This window comes from Hypanus sabinus, chromosome 9, assembly GCF_030144855.1.
Source record: "Hypanus sabinus isolate sHypSab1 chromosome 9, sHypSab1.hap1, whole genome shotgun sequence".
NCBI classification, from domain to species: Eukaryota; Metazoa; Chordata; class Chondrichthyes; order Myliobatiformes; family Dasyatidae; genus Hypanus; species Hypanus sabinus.
Window position 1 is genome coordinate 135907928 of NC_082714.1, and position 17443 is coordinate 135925370.

At 38.4% G+C, this 17443-nt stretch overlaps 1 protein-coding gene across 5 annotated transcripts in view; it reads left to right on the top strand.

Annotated features, from left to right (window-relative positions):
- The first annotated feature begins 247 nt into the window (after positions 1-247).
- The window catches only part of tpd52l2b (tpd52 like 2b), a 77380-nt gene continuing 60184 nt past the window's right edge, over positions 248-17443 (top strand). For 3 of the 5 annotated variants that reach the window (XM_059980647.1, XM_059980643.1, XM_059980645.1), the window contains exons 1-3: positions 330-484; positions 4262-4398; positions 10376-10524. In XM_059980647.1, coding sequence (XP_059836630.1) covers positions 466-484; positions 4262-4398; positions 10376-10524 — 305 coding nt within the window. In that variant the 5' untranslated portion in view covers positions 330-465. Of the gene's footprint in view, positions 485-4261; positions 4399-10375; positions 10525-17443 lie in introns of all 5 variants that reach the window. The other 2 variants (XM_059980644.1, XM_059980646.1) reach the window with 2 other exon arrangements.

The window sequence follows — 17443 nt, forward strand, 5'->3', positions numbered from 1 at the left end:
TTTAATTTGTTTCTCCTTGTAAATGCTGCTCATCTGATGCCCCGGGCCTGTGATGCTGGTACAAGTAAGTGTTGATATATGTACATGTGCATATGGCAAATAAATTCGACTTTGATAGTCCGATTTATGTCTTTAAAAATGCACCTCGCTTTCAAAATAAGAATGAGAACAAATTAAAAATGTAAAAAAAAGTGTTTATTCCCAGCAGTTTTCAGCTCAGGCTTCGGGGGGGGGGGGGGGGGGATAAAAACACTGGCTGATGTTTTGCTGCAAGGATTACTAGCGATTCAGGTTCAAGGTGTTGCACTTTGTTTACTTAGCCACCTGTCACTCGGGCTCGAGTCACGTGCCCTCGCTGCTGACGTGGTGGCGGCTGACGTCGACTCACGGCGCCGGGCTGGCTGCGGGGCTGGTGCGTGGCGGCGATCTGATTTAACAGTTTGTGGGGCTTCGCCTTCTCTCGTCATGGACGCTCCGAATCAAGGTTGGCACCTCTGGGCGACTGTCTCGCACCGCGCGAGCAGTCTCGCACGCATTTGGGGAGCTTCTCCATCTTCGTGTGCGTTTGAGGCTTGGCCACTGCTCCAGCCGGAAATTGGGGGAATCAGGCCTGAATCACAGGAAGAGGGTTAGGCCAAGGCTAAACACAACAAAACAAGCCAGGCAAATTGTACTGCAAAGCTGCAGTTGACGTTGGCAGCTTATAATATAATTTGGCTGCTGTACTTGTTTTTGAAGTGAGGGGTGGGATCATTTTTTAAAAAGCTGCTTGGGAATGCTGGTAATTGGCTGCCTTTACAAATCTTCGTATTTAATTAGTATTAATATGAGATTCTCATTTATTTGACAATGGAGTAAAATTATCTAAATTAAATAAGCATTTTAAAAGTTAAAGTACTGTTTTTAATTTTCAGTGCATACTGTTGACATGCACTTGTTATTACATTGATTATGTGCAATGTGCGTGTTGTATGTTGTTTGTTGTATGTCATATCTCAGTACAATATTGTCTAAAGTGTAGTGTATGGCTGTTGTCTCTCCCTGAAGCTTTGAAAATGTTGTGCGTTGAAATAGTTTAGGCAAAATGGATGTAAAAAATTAATTGCCTTCACTTGCCAAAGTTGTGTAGAACTAGCGATTAAAATTGGAAGTTCATGATTTGTTCCAAAGTTGATGGCTTTTATTTTGGATATTTGGAGCATTCATGTTGGGTGTTGATTAAATGTTTACTTCCATTTTCAGTTGAGAATTAGTTAAATTTGGATCACACATTAGTAGAAATTGTTTTGGTGAAGTGTTATACATCCTGAACATTGGCTATCAGAGTTAGGTTTATGCATTTCCAACTGCTTCAATTTTACAGAACTTTGGAAAATAGTGATTTTTTTAAAAGTCCACTGTTGGAGGTATGGGTGTGGCTGGTGATGACAATGTTGTGAGTGTGTCTCTAATTGCTCTTCAGGTGGTGGTGGTGAGCCACCCTCTTAGATTGTTGCAGTCCTGGTTAATGTAATTTCACAATGTTAATAGCAGGGAACTTGGATGACACATCCAGTAATAATGAAGGAACAGTGATACTTTAAAGTTGGTAAGCCATTCGTGAACTTGTTTATCAAATCCTTTTATGGAATCTAAACGTGATGGCATTATTAACATTTTATGTTGAGGTTTCAACAATTGTCTTGTTACAATTTGATTCTTCAGCTGTAGTAACATTCAAATAGCTTAGATTTTTTTTAATTCCTGAAAAGCTGTGGTAACACTGAATAATATTTACACCTTCAGCTGTGAAAGGAAATTCCCTGACTGGAAGCAGTATTTCATTTCCCAGTACTACAATTATTTTCCCTAATTTATAGCAGTGCTTGGAAGTAGTACCATTAACAAATTAACCTTTTTTTTTGGTCTGTTCTTGCTCCATTAAATCCTGTTGGGATTTATGGCTTCACAGGGACCAGATGTCCTTCCAGCCTCTTGCCATTGCTCAAAAGCAATTCTAGCCAGTCAGCGGAAGCAGACTACTTGACCATAACCAGTTTAAAGAAAGCTCAATCCTTTGTTTTTCTCTCTCTTTCCCCCCCCCCCACCCCCACATTGAAGTACCTGTTTTCTTTCTAGCATGGATCACTGGATAAATTTTTGATGCAAAAACCTTGCGACTGACTTTGTCCTTCCTGGTCCAAGATTGTTAAAGCAATCTGCAGCAGTTCAGTTATTTACTGTGCTTCTGACATTTGTTCACAGTGCAGTCTGCTGTATTTACTTGGGACTTAAGGGATTTATGTTTGCTATTACCCAGGGTGATTCCTTTACTTGTAACTTCATTATGGGATCTACAAGTAAATGCTTCTAATTAAGAATGATACCCAACTTCTGTAGTAAAATCTATGGGAGAATTTTATGTCGCTGAACAGTACAGAAGTGAATGTTGACCCACAGAGTACATAAGGTGGCTGAAAGGGAATGGTGTGTATTTTTGTTCACTCTGCGCAGATATTCTTTGATTTTAAGATATTGGAAGATTGCCTCATCTTTGTCTTGTGTAATTATAAAGAATAATGCTCAATCACATATGACTATCATTCATCAGTGAATCAGGAACTCGGCATTATCATTACAGAGGATCTGTGCTGTGTCCAGTACATACATGTCATTACAATGAAGGCACAGCAGTGCTTCTATTTCCTAGTGGTCTGTGTGGATTCAGTATGACATATAAAACAAATGTGCGGTGGAGAGTATATTGACTGGTTGCATAACATTCTGGTATGGAAACATCAATGCCCTTGAATGTAAAAACCTTGAAAAAGTAGTGGATACAAACCAATCCATCGCAGGTAAAGCCCTCCTCACCACTGAGTACATGTACAAGGGGTGCTGTCGCAGGAAAGCAACATCCATCTAGGACCTTACCATCCAGGTTAAGTTCGCTACTTACTGTTCCCTCAAATACCACACCACCAAGTTCAGGGACGGTTGTTAACCCACAGCTATCAGGCTGTTGAACCAGAGGGGAATAGCTTCACTCAGCCCAATACTAAATTGATTCCACAACCTACAGACTCACTTTTAAGGACTCTAAAATTTGTGCTCTTGATATTTATTGTTTATTTGTGATTTTTTTCTTTTTGTATTTGCACAGTTTTATTGTCTTGCATATTGGTTGTTTGTCTATCTCTGTGCAGTTTTTCATTGATTCTATTGGTTCTTTCTATTTACTATGGATGCCCATAGGAAAATACATCTTAGGGTAGTATATGGTAACATTTATGTACTTTGATCATCTTTATTTTGAACTTTGATAGGGAAGCATTAGCTCCTGTATTTTTTTTCAAGGCATATACCACCTTGTGCATTTCAGTGTTTTGGAAACACAGTAGGTGCACATTCTTCTCCCCACTCCGCCATTCAATAAGGTCATAGCTGATTTGTCCCATGCTTCAGTTCCTCTTGCATGCTATTCAACAAGAAAGACTTTCTTTCAAAAGTCTACCTACCTTCTTCAAATATCTCCCATAACCAATTCTTCACAATACTCTGGGGTAAAGAATTCCAGAGAATCAAGACTGTCAGTAGGAACTTCTGTGCAGTTCAGTTTTAAATGATGGGCTTTTTGCACATTCAGACATGCAGTACTCCTTCAGACTGGAATCATCTTGACATCCACAGTTTTGTGCCCCTTAGGATTTTACATGTTTCAAATCCCTCATTATTTCTGACATGGAAGAATGAGGTTTTAATATTTTTTCTCTCATGGGCATCCTCCCCAGCCCTATGGGGTTAGTTTAATGAATATCTTCTGGAATACCTTGAATGGTAGGTTATCCGTTAAGTAATGGGACCAAAAACTGTATGTTGTACTTCAGCTGCAGCCTTGCAAATGTCTGTTCACTTACATCAGTACTTAACAATTTTAAAATTTCAGCCCCAGGCAATGAAGGCCTTCAAGCCATTTGCCTCCATTACTTGCTGCATATATATGTTAACTTGGTTGCATAACCAATATTCGTTTAATAGCTGTCATACTGATGTTGGAATAATTATTTAAAATTCCTAGGGTAATATTATCTTTACTATCAAACCATATTTAATAGCTAGGAACCGGCTTTGTTTTCATTCTTGTCTTGATAAACATCTTGTTACCAGTTTCACTGTCATATCCATTTGTGCTTGGGTTCACTAATGCAGCTTGGGTTCACTTTAACTTTTAGTGTTGCTGCTGTGTTGTTTACTCGTTTGTTTGTTTGATTACCTGTGACAGATATCAACCTTAACTCTCCCAACAAAGGTCTGCCTGAAAACATGACTGATGTTCCTGTGGATACTCCTGCAGGTGGGGATGGACTTGGAGTACTCTCTGAAGTGGAAACTGAGGAGCTCAAAAATGAACTTAGCAAGGTATAGTTTGAATGCTTGAAAAAACAATGCTTTGGTATAATTTGAGGCAGCCTTAGTACTGAAATTAATCAAATTTATTTTTGACAAGTAGTTCAATATTTTACTGAATGTAAATTCAAATCCTGCACAGAAAACTCAACAGATTTTGACATTTAGCCTTTATCTAATATTCATTAGATTTTTACTGTAGTTAACCAAGGAAGCTAAATATATACATATACCTATTGGAGGCCTCCACTGGTTGGAGTTAACCACGGGTGTTGCATCCCTACCTATCTGCGTGATGCACAAGACAGTATTTTAGCCATGTAAGTATGATATGGAGGGCAAGCTGTTGCCCGTGCAGCAGGCTCCCCCTCTCCACACTGGTGATAAATCTAAAGGAACAGCAAAGACTGATGCAGCTTACCACCAGAGGTATTGCAGGAGTTGCAAATTAGCGTTGAACTCAACGTAGGACTGCCTTGGGTCTCCAGCTCCAGATATTTCCTCACAGTTTCTCACAAAGCCTCCCCCATGAGTGGGTATAGCTGCAAGGCAGCAGAGGTTTGAGATCAGTGTTTTCCTTCTAGGTGGGCTGCCAAGCACAGTTGATAAGTCCCACCTGCCTGAAGTGACTGGTTTTAAGGTGCCTGTAACCCACTTTTGCCCCTTCTTCTTGTCAGTAGAAATGGTTCCAATGGGCTGAGTAGCTAAGCCACATATTAAGGCCAGGATCTGGACTTGGTTGTCAGGGGCTATTTGAAATGCACAGCATCGGGAACATTTAATAGGTAGTGGGAATTTATCCCCACTACCTTCCTTGACTATGACTAGCTTAAGGAGCCAATACGTATACTATAACTTGTAAAAATATTTAAGTTTACTGTAGTATTCTGCTGTGGAAATTGTTCAATTCCCTTTTCTTGAATGAAGAAATGATTGGATTCTTCTTGTTAATTAGTCTTGACCGTGATAACACCTATTGCTTTTGAATTGTGAATTGTGCAAAATGCAAAGTGTGAACTTGCTATTTAATTGGTCCATATTATTTACATATCTCCCCACCCTACCCAATAGATTTTTTTTCAGATTGGAAACCAAGCAGCTCATTATTTTCAGTGACCTCCCTGCATGAGTTGTTTAAAGATGAAATCAAAATGACTTTTTTCCCTACATTGTTATTAGATGATTAATGATGAAATGACTGGTCCATTTCTATCCTGTTCAAATGCCAACAAGCACGTTAAAAATTGACAACCACAAGGAAATCTGCAGATGCTGGAAATTCAAGCAACACACACACAAAATGCTGGTGGTACGCAGCAGGCCAGACAGCATTTTGTGGACGTTAAAATTGAGATTTTTTTTCCCCCTCTGTTCACTTTTAAGTGTAGCATCTTGGTATCAGATATCAAGCAAAATAAAGCTGTTTATAACAACTGTGTTATGTCAGAACAATCTTCCTTTTGTAATTATTTCATAGTATCAAAGTTCATATAACATTGTTTTACAATGCCAGCAAGTTTGATGTATGTTCTTGCATAGGAAAGGTTACCTGTGGAAATAAGAATTAAGAGGAAAATATGTAGAAATGCCCCTATCCCTATGGGTTTTCTGGTTTAAAAAAAACCTTTCACCATACAGAATTCACAACTCTCTTTCCAAAAATTTGACATAGAGAATAAAATTTGATCTAATGCAATTTAGGTGGGGTAGGGCTGGACTAGAATAAATACAATTTATTTTTTAGATTTGTGTTTCTTTACAAATGCACAGATGATGTATGTGGCTGTGTGTTTTTAAGGAAAATTGCAAAATAACAATTTTCTTGAACACAAACTAAACATCCCTTTATCGCATGGGTGTCACCTGATAAGCTGTTGTGTAATATTGCAGACTGTTATAAGGGTTTCCTTTCTTGCACATTTCAAGTTGTTCACAATTTGAAGTATTTTCTGTTTTTATGACCGTATTGCATTTTTGAGGAATTATGTTTTAAACATTAGGTTGAGGGAAGTGGCAGTGGAAAATTTCCAATTGACTTAGCTTGGATTTCTTGCGCCTCATCTAGAGCAGCTATTTCCTGCAAAGGAAATGAAAATTAGCAGGTATTTTATTGTTGGCAGAATATTTTTTTCCTGAAGACTTGTTTGAAAACATTTTCAAGGACATAAGTATGTTCAAAAGGTAACACCTAATAATTTAATCTATACATTAGTATTTTGGCCAGAGTCCTCAGTGGAATCTAGTGCATTTGGTTCTGTGTTGAACTATAGTTATTTGCTTTTTTTATTTAGCATCTCAAATATTTATTTTGATATGCAATTGTTTAATATTAAATGTTAAAATCTGTAAATATTATAAATCACTCACAGCTATTATGGCAAAAACTATGATTGGCTTTTGTTGGCGGTCAGGAATTACAGGGATTGGGTATCATTATGTATATATCTTTTCCATTAGTATTTTTATACCGTCAATAACTCTAACATGAATTCGGAAGTTACGTGCATATATAATATTCTGTGTTGATTTAGTAAAATTTTCCAGAGAAACCATCATTACTTAATTAAATTTTCTGAGATTCATAAAATGGCATAATCCTGATCGAGCTTTTTTTTTGCTCACACTGGGTATCTTTTGCCTCCTGTTCCTCAAATAACTATCCTTCAGATCTTTTCCAGAACCACAAGAGACATACTAACTTAATTTTATTCTGTGGTTTCATTGCATATTCACATCCTGGGTACGATAGGTTCTTTTTTTTTCCCCCTTGCATTCTCTACATCTTTAGACTAAATGTTAAGAAAGGGCGGCATTTCCAATTATTACACCAAGAAGAAACCAATAATCCTGTATCACTGATTGTTACCTTTTGATCACAGTCAGATTGTATGTATTTCTGTTTGGTGAGACCAAAATTTGTCTGTTGGTGATGAATCCTCTTCCATCAAAGAATCCTTTTTCCCCCATTTATTTTTCAGGTTTGTACATGAAAGGAAGGAAATGCGTAGTTGTTAGTGTTCATGAATTCCAACATGCATCTCTGCTGTCTGGGTGGTGACAGGAAGGAACATAGTGAGGAACAGTTCCCTTGGCTAGTTTCAGGGTGGACCTGGAGAGGCACACATTAGTTCCCTTCTGTTTTGATCCCCTGGGTCATTCGACAAAATGACTGGAGAAAAATACTGCAGTTATGTTTATTTTCTAAGCTACTAGTAGCATTTTCTTAATTAATACAGAATCATCTGTTTTTTTGAAAATATTTTTTCATTGCGTCTTTTTAAGAGCATGCTTTCTTAGAACCTACTGTAAATATTTGGCCAAATAATTTGTCAGGCTTGCTTAAGTAAATGTCTTTTAAATCATTTTGTCAATTTCTAATGAAGAGCAGTTTATTTTATTGAATGAAGGTGATGACTTGAAATAAGCAAATCCTGTTTCTGGAACTGTTTGCATTGGTGTAAAACAATTTGTGCAACTCATTTGTTTTTCTCAGATTAATGGCAAGCTAATTTTGCAGTAATTCATAACTCTGATGATATTTTTCTGGAAGTTTCACATGTAGGATATTTGTTTTTCCTTTCGTAACATTAGAATTTCTTTGAGTAATTTCCAAAACCAGCTCTGAAAATGCCCTTCACTCCATGGAATTGTACCAAGTGCTACGCCCAGTTTTTGGCTGTGGAATGACATGTAGAAATAATAAGGAAGTATGGGTCTTTTTCTATTGGTAACACGTAACAAGTACCCTGCCACAGACGGTCAGTGCTGCGGTCTCAACCTCTTTTCCAGTGTGTTTAAATGAGGGTACAAATGACAAAGTTGCTAAATTTTTTGATTATCTAAAGATGAGGGAGGTGAAGGCTTCCAAGATACACAAGTAAGTGGGCAGTGATTTGGAAAAAAGTAATCTTGTGGGGGATAATGTGAAACACTCTATTTTGGTAGAAAAACAAAAAACCTAAACATCATTAATGGAGAATGTGAGCAGCAGGTTAAGACCTACAAGTATCTGGGAGTGCAGTTAGACGAGAAGCTAGACTGGACTGCCAACACAGATGCCCTGTGCAGGAAAGCACAGAGTCGACTGTACTTCCTCAGAAGGCTGGCATCATTCAATGTTTGTAGTGAGATGCTGAAGATGTTCTATAGGTCAGTTGTGGAGAGCGCCCTTTTCTTTGTGGTGGCGTGCTGGGGAAGCAGCATTAAGAAGAGGGACGCCTCACGTCTTAATAAGCTGGTAAGGAAGGTGGGCTCTGTCGTGGGCACAGAACTGGAGAGTATGACATCGGTGGCAGAGCGGAGGACGCTGAGTAGGCTACGGTCAATCATGGAAAACCCTGAACATCCTCTGCATAGCACCATCCAGAGACGGAGAAGCAGCTTCAGCGGCAGTTTGCTGTCGATGCAATGCTCCTCAGACAGGATGAAGAGATCATTACTCCCCAACGCCATTCAGCTCTACAATTCAACCACCGGGGCAAGACGTTAAGTGCCGGGGTTAGGACTGAGCTTAAGTTACCACTCAATGCACTTTAGTAAACTATTTAAGAACTTTTCAAAAGCTATTTATTAATGCTTTTTGGGAGGGTGATTTGAGATGCATATCATATTTATACTGAGTTAAATAACTGTATGTAATTAGTTTTGCTACAATAAGTGTATGGGACACTGGAAAAATGTTGAATTTCCCCTTGGGGATGAATAAAGTATCTATCTATCTATCTAAAAGATTGCAGAGCTCTTGAATACCAAGGGATCTGAGTGCATAAAGTTAGTGTCCAGCGTTAACAGAATTTTATAATTTATTATTAGAGATTGAATATAGAAGTAGGGATGATATGCTATAGTTATATAGAGCACTGGTGAGACGATATTTGAAGAACTCTGTGCAGTAATGGACTAAATACTTAAAAACAAGCTAATCTTGAAAGCAGTTCCAGTGTTTACCGGACTATACCTGGAATGGTTAGCTTATCTTGAGAGAAAAGATTGGATGGGGTAGATATAATTGTTGGAGTTCAGAAAAATGGAGAACATGATTGAAACACGAGATCCTGAGGGGTCGTGACAAACAATTTGGCAAGGATTGTGAAAGGATCTATAGTTAGACTATTTCTGCAGGTAAACTTGTCGCCCATTTAAGGTGAAGCTAAGGCATTTTTTTCTCTGTAATGTCTTGATGAGCAATGTGATGGTAATGTACAGGAGTTAGGTGGGAGTTTTGTTTTGAGGTTATCATTACTTCAGCTATGTTATTAATTAGCACAACAGACCCATGGAAAGTGGCCAGAATTTGCTCTTTTGCACTGATACCAGCTTTGTCAACTGATTTGGCATGTTTAAATGAACTTATAAATTAAATTAGTAATGTCAATTGAATAAGTTTGCCTTTGTTCAATAGAAAAAGGAAATTGCTACAATTAATATTGGGAGGGAGTACAGAGAAGGTTCACCAGATTGATTCCTGGGATACAGGACTTTCATATGAATAAAGACTGGATCGACTAGGCTTATACTCAGTGGAATTTAGAAGATTGAGGGGGGATTTTATTGAAACGTATAAAATTCTAAAGGGATTGGACAGGCTAGATGCAGGAAGATTGTTTCCGATGTTGGGGAAGTCCAGAATGAGGGGTCACAGTTTAAGGATAAAGGGGAAGCCTTTTAGGACTGAGATGAGGAAAAACTTCTTCATACAGAGAGTGTTGAATCTGTGGAATTCTGTGCCACAGGAAACAGTTGAGGCCGGTTCATTGGCTATATTTAACAGGAGGTTAGTTATGGCCCTTGTGGCTAAAGGGATCAGGGGGTATGGAGAGAAAGCAGGTACAGGGTTCTGAGTTGGATGATCATCCATGATCATACTGAATGGCGGTGCAGGCTCAGAGGGCCGAATGGCCTACTCCTGCACCTATTTTCTATGTTTCTAATATGTTTAAAAATTACAACAACTGAGAATTAGAATTTTTATGGGTTTTTGTTTGTACAGGTTGAAGATGAAATAGCAACACTTCGGCAAGTCCTAGCTGCCAAGGAAAAACACGCTTCAGAGATCAAAAGGAAGTTAGGGTTGACTCCTTTCAATGAGCTCAAGCAGAATCTTACCAAAAGCTGGCAAGATGTCCAAGCATCCAATGCGTAAGTTTTTGGAACTCTTAAACCTATTTCCCTTCTGCTTAAAATCCTGTTAACAGAATGGCTGTGCAAGCTTATTATTCAGGATATATGTTCAGGTTCATCCTCTGTCAATTAGTTGTTGCTCTTCTAGATCCTGTATATTTTAATTGAGTTTATTTTGAATTTTCTAAGTACAATGGGTAGCACTCTGGCTAGAATACTTGACATTTAATGCACACCAATAGTGTAAGGTAGATGACAGATGCTAAGAACTTTACTGTGCACCATCAATATGCTTTAACCCCAGTTTTTGTTTCTTTTTAAACTATTAAGATAATTTGAGCCATGCCACCCAGCAATCCCCCGATTTAATTGTAGCCTAATCACAGGGCAATTTACAATGACCAATTAACCTACAACTAGTAGGTGGACTTTGAACATGCGACAAGGGGAGAACATACAAGCTCCTTTCAGGCAGTGGCTGGAATGGAATCTGGGTCACTGGCACTGTAAAGAACTGTACCATGCGATAGTTTGTACTGAATTTTGTGTAATTTGTTTACCAATTCCATTTTTCATAGTAAGATTTTAGAACTTTCTTTTTGCTTGAATTTACAGAAGAAAATAATGGCAAGGTTATCAAACTTGTTTTTTTAAAACAGGCAGTCTGACAACAGCTACTGGAATGTATGTGCAGGTAAAAAAACTTCCATGGTCCCCTGCTGTTTCATGGCCTCAGCTATTCTGTAGTCTTCCCCGTTTACTCTTCACATTACTGAACTTATCAGAAAGCTTTTACAAACCATTTTAGATTTCTTCAAAATATTAAAGTTTGACTGCAGTGTAAGTATACTTCCAATGGGGAACAAAATCATCATTACTTCATAACTTCATGCTCTAACTGACTTGTGGATTTGTACCCTAGTATTTTTAAATTGTGCCTTTTAGAATTGTTAATCCTTTTAACATTGATACTATTTTATCTTTCCCAGTATACTGAAGAGTTTCTAATAAAATCCTTTTTTACTTGATTTGTTCAATATTCTCCATAATGACCCTCAATATCAACATTATTGAAAATTAGGAATCTCTGGAACTCTTTTCAGACAGCATTTGAATTAGTGGAAAAGTGAAATCCCCTGCCACAGAGTTTACTGAGTTTTGTTTCTTTAGTTTCTGACAGTAAAATAGAATCTTGCATTTGATTGCTTATCCATAAGATCTTGGGCTCAAAATGCTGTCGATCACCAATAGGTATCAAATTTATAAGCATAATGATCTGAGGTTTAATTTAAGGAAATTGTGATTGCAAACACATGTAGTTTCTAAGATCAATGAATGAGTAGTAGTTAATTTTTGAGAGCATTTTCTTAGTCTCCTAAAAATGTAAACAATCTTTGGACATTGCAGTGTCTCTGAATCATTCTATTTGAACTTTCTGTTAGATTTTAATTGTGTAAAGTGTCTTTTGGATGTGTGCCTTTTATAAAGGCATTGTATCCAATAAAAGTTTGTTAAAGTTGATACTTTTACCTGGTACAGGAATGTAATGCTAAAATGCATAATCTTGTTTTTGCAAAAAATAATTTTCTGCTTCAAGTTTTCACAAATGTGCTGTTCAATATTTTTAAAAGAAAATATCGTGAACCATTTGATACAAGCTATATAGTCTGAATACCACAATTTTTTTTTGAAGTATTCTTATTGTCTTCAAGTTGTTTCTCTGTGTGTGACCCTTTTTTGTTTGAAGTGCTGGTGGGATATTTTGGCCACCGTAATTTTATAATGGCCAGACTGTTGTGTCCCTTGCTCAGAAGTCTATTCTGTTGGACTATTCAAGAAACTGTATGAACTTATCAAAAGCAAAAAAAAACAACTGCTGGAAGAGCCTGGCAGGTTGACCAGCAACCTAATAGAGTGTCTCAATGCAAATTGTCAACAATTCCTTTTCCTTCTTGGACATTGCTTAAACCTGCTGACTTCTTCCAACAATTTGATTTTTTTTTTGCTCCATGGTCCAGTCTTGTCACCAAAGAATCAAATTGTTTCTGTTATGATTTTTGAGCTTTGCCAATACTAAAGTGTGGAATACTGAAGTGAAACTCCAAATACAAAATTAAATCATATTTACATATTTGTATCTTTTGAACTGCCCTTTATTTGTTATGGGCAGGAGATCTATTCTTTAAATTATGAACAAATTCATTAAAATTTTGTAGAACTAAGATTAAGCAAGTAATACAGCATTTCAGAGTTGGCTCTTGAGTTTAGCCATGGTCATGATAGGCAACACACACAATGCTGGAGGAAATCAGCAGGCCAGGCAGTATCTCTGGAAAGGAGTAAACAGTTGATGTTTTGAGCTGAGATCACTCATCGGGATTGGAAAGGAAGAAAAAACTGGAGAGACAGTGTTATCTGCAATAGGCTTAATTTACTAGTCTGCAAAGAACACTTTGAAAGGCTCTTGTAGACGCATTTATTATATTATATGCAAACAGAATTGCACCTGCCCTGGAAAAAAATACTACAGAATCTTTGTGCATTCCCAATAGATTTGGAAAATTTCCATTGGAACTTGGGTGTGCACGGAGTTAGCTTAATAAAAGCATCAGATGTTATGTGTTTATTAGTTTTGCCCTTAATTGTTGGCTAAGTTATTTGTTTCCCCAACACACTTGTAAAGAAATGTGCTGTAGTTGCCTCAAATGCTGAATGTGTGCATTATTTCCTCTGGATTTTATTCCCAGTATTTACTTAATTTTTTCATCTAATTGAACTAATTAATTTGGGGTTGGTTGGAGATGAAATTATTGAAAAGTGCATTTATGCACACATGTACAATAAAGGAAATACCAGTAAATCAACTTTGAGGTAGGGGGAAAATATGTAATCATAGTGTTGAGCAGCACAGAAGTGTGCCCTTTGGCCCATCCCATCTTTACCAACTATTTTGTCCATCAATGCAAAACCCTATATTAGGTCCATAGCCTGTTCTTTACCCATTCAAGTGCCCGTCTGACTGTTTCTTTTGCATAGTCATTATATTTAATTCCTCCACTTGCTGGCAGAGTTGCAAGTATCAACCACTTTCTCTTCAAATTCCTTTTAAAGCTCCTTCCTCTCACCTCTTAATTTTGATATTCCTAACATGAGAAAAGGATTCTAACTATCCTATCCTATTTGTGCCTCTCATAATTTTATATTTACTTCAACATAGCAACAGAAATAGACTGCTTGGTAAAGAAGGTGTTTGACATACTTACCTTCATTGGTCAGGGCATTCATTGAGACCACACTTGCAGAGTTGTGTGCAATTATGATCACCAAGCTAAGGGAAGAATGTAATTTAAGCTGGAAAGTCAAAATTGCCCAACGCATCAATGGCCTATCTGCCATCAAGGACATACAGTACTGTGCAGAAGTTCTAGGCATGTGTGTGTGAATGTGTAGAATTTTATTTGCATGTGAATGATAAAACCTGATTCTGATAGGGATCTCTATTGTGGACTGAAAGTGTGAAAGGGGCAGGGAAAGGGGAATCATGGTTGGGAAAAGGTGAAGGGAGAGGAGAGACATTCTGTAATGATCAATAAATCAATTTGATGGCAACTGACTTTGGTGTTTTGGGGCTGGGTGAGTGTGCACCTATGCCACCCCACACCCTTGGCACTCCTTCTGTGCCATGTGTCCCACACCCCTCCCGTGGCTCCCACCTTCGCCATTCCCAACATCCTTTGCTCTGAGATTTACAAACTCACTTTCTGCTCCATATTGACAAATACAATACTGTGCAAAAGTCTTAGGTAGCTGAGCTTTATATCTGTGCCTTAAAATTTGGCACAGTGCAGTATATACTAGAAGGGTGCTGGAAAAATGCCAGCAACATGAAGGATCCCACCCACCCTGCTCATGGACTATTTGTCTCACTCCTATTAGGGAGGAGGGTACATGTTATCTACGTCAGGACTACCAGACGGCTGATCAGCACCTACACCCAGTAACCTATCCCACCATACACCTTCACCAACACAACTTTATCATTTCTTGTCAGCCATCTAGTGTACAGACACTCCTGTTCCTAGTGTCACTTTATAGATGTACAGTTAATCTATGTATTTAAGCTATCTTTTGTATTGTTCTTGTGTGTTTTTTTTGTGCTGCATCAGATCCAGAATAACAATTATTTTATTCTTCTTTACACTTATGTACTGGAAATGAAATTAAACAAATCTTGGCTCTTAAGCAGGAGAAAATCTGCAGGTGCTGCTGGAAATCCAAGTAATGCACACAAAACGCTGGAGTTCAGCAGGCCAGGTAGCATCTATGGAAAAGAATACAGTTAACGTTTTGGGCCAAGCTGTTCATCAGGACTGGAGAAAAAAGTCATTGTAAGGGGGGGGGGGGAGGGTGGAGGGAAGAAACACAAGGTCGTGTGTGAAATGGGGTGAAGAAAAGTGCTGGGAAATTGATTGGTGAAAGAGATGCAAGGCTAGAGAAGGGAGAATCTGATAGAGGACAGAAGGCCATGGAAGAAAGGAAAGAGGAAGGGTCACCAGTGGGAGGTGATGGGCAGGTAAGGAGATGAGCTGTGAGAAGGAAGTGGTGAAGTGGGGAAGCATTACCAAAAGTTCGAGAAAGCCATGTTCACCTATGAACTTGTGTTTCTTCCTCCCCTCTCCCCACCTTCTAACTGACTCCTCATCTTTTTCCTCCAGTCCTCATGAAGGGTCTCAGCTCAAAATGTCAATTGTACTCTTTTTCCATAGTAGTTGTCTGGCCTGCTAAGTTCTTCCAGCATTTTGTGTGTGAATCTTGGATCTTCAAGATTTACAGGGATGTCACTGTGACTGGATGTCTTGAATTGTAAGGAGAGGTTAGATGGGTTGGCTTTTTTCCCTGGAGCACAGGAGGCTGAGGCACGTCCTTTTTTCAGTGTATAAAATAATGAGGGGTGTAAATAAAGTGAGTAGTTACAGACTCTGCGCAACAGTCAAAATATCTCATTGATAGCATTCGCTGGAATTAAAAATACTGTGTGCAAATTCTAACCAACATTCTGCAATTTTCCTCAAAGTACAAGAATCTAAAACTAGAGAGTGAAGGTGAGAGGAGAGAGATTTAAAGAGGACTTGAAGGGCAGTTGTTGCACCCAAAATGTGGGTATGTAGAATGAGCTGTAGAATGTGGTAGAGGCATTGCATTGTTTAAAAGACATTTAAAGGGGTATATGGCAAGAAAGGGTGAGGAGAATATAGGCCAAATATAAGCAAATAGAACTGGATCAGGTCACTGTGGACATGTGGGGCCTTGGGATCTGTTTCTTCTGTAACACTGTGACCTCAGTCAGGTCACCCATCACCTCCTTCACTCTAGAAAAAAAACAAATGTAGCCTATTAAGATCTCCCCCCATAACTAAAGTCCTCTAATCTATGCAACATCCTGGTGAATCTCCTCTGCACTTCCTCCAGCATAACTATGCCTTACAGTTCAAAGTGGTCTAACCAATATTTTGTAAAGTTGCAACATAACATTTCATCTTTTATATTTGGTGTCCTACACAATAAAGATGGTGTAAGTGTTTTATTTTAACCACCCTATCTACCAGAACTGTCACTTTCAGGCAATTATAGACTTCAGCCCCAAGTTTCTTTTTTTTGGTACTGTTGCACTTGACATCTGTCTTTAACCCAACTTTCACATTCTGAACTGCATTACCTCTCATTTGGGATTCAGTTCCATCTGTGAACACTTGGCTTAATTGTGCATCAGATTTACATTCTTCTGTAGATTTAGACAGTCTTCACTGTCCACAACAATTTTCATATTATCCACAAACTTATTAATCATAGCTCCTACAATTCTTATCCAACTTACTTAATATGTCACAAACAAGGGTCCAATGGCAATCTCTGTGTTACATCACTGGTCACTGATTTTCTACCATAAAAACCACCCTTCAGAAAGCCCTCTGCCTCCTATTATCATCTCATTTTTAGATCCAGTTAGCTAGAGGTGTTGCCTGGACTTTTAGTGTCAATAATAGGGATAGGCCTAGAGTGATGGAGGATGAGGGGGGTCCTTGTGTTACAGTTACAGTAGGGACAGACAGGATAGATAAATTTTTCCCCCTGTGTGGTAGGTGTGTCAAAGTGGAGGAAATTGTGAGAGCAAGTTTGGAGGGGATCTAAGGAAGGGGGTGTGATTGCACTCTGGCAAGTGCTGCTTTAGAGGTGGAGCATAGGTTCACAACATTGAAGCATTGAGACAATACTTGCCAAGACATAGAATACTACACAGAAGCAGGTCATTTGGCCCACCTTGTCTGTGCTACCATTGGTGCTAATCTAACTGGTCCCATCTGCATGCCTCTGTTCCCTGCCTGTTCACATGCCTGCCTAAATGCCTTTTAAAAGTTTGTCAGATTTCAAGTTGTAAGTTTATTGTCATTGGCAGACGTTGCCGGGGTATAAATGCCATGAAAATGAGCTATTTTGCATAGTGCTTAACATAAAATTCAATTTACATACGATAGTTTAATGACATTAATGCAAATTGAGAGAGAGATGAGAAACTCAGTGCTAGGATTAATCAGTTCAGTTCAAGAACCTGATGGCAGAGTAGAAGAAGATGTTAAACCTTGAGGCGAGGGTCTTTGGGCTCCTGTATCTACCACCTCCCTGGACAGCTCATTCCAGGTACCTACCACTCGCTACAGGTAAATATCATTGGTATACTAAAGGTGTAATGGGAAGATACAGTACCCGTCAAAAGTATTCATCACCCCCCCAGAAGTTATCATATTTTATTTGATTACAACTTTGAGTCATGAATTTAATTTGGTTTTTTTTTTGACATTAATCACCAGAAAAAGACTCATCATGTCAAAAGTCAAAACAGATCTCTACAAAGTGATCTAAATTAATTACAAATATAAAA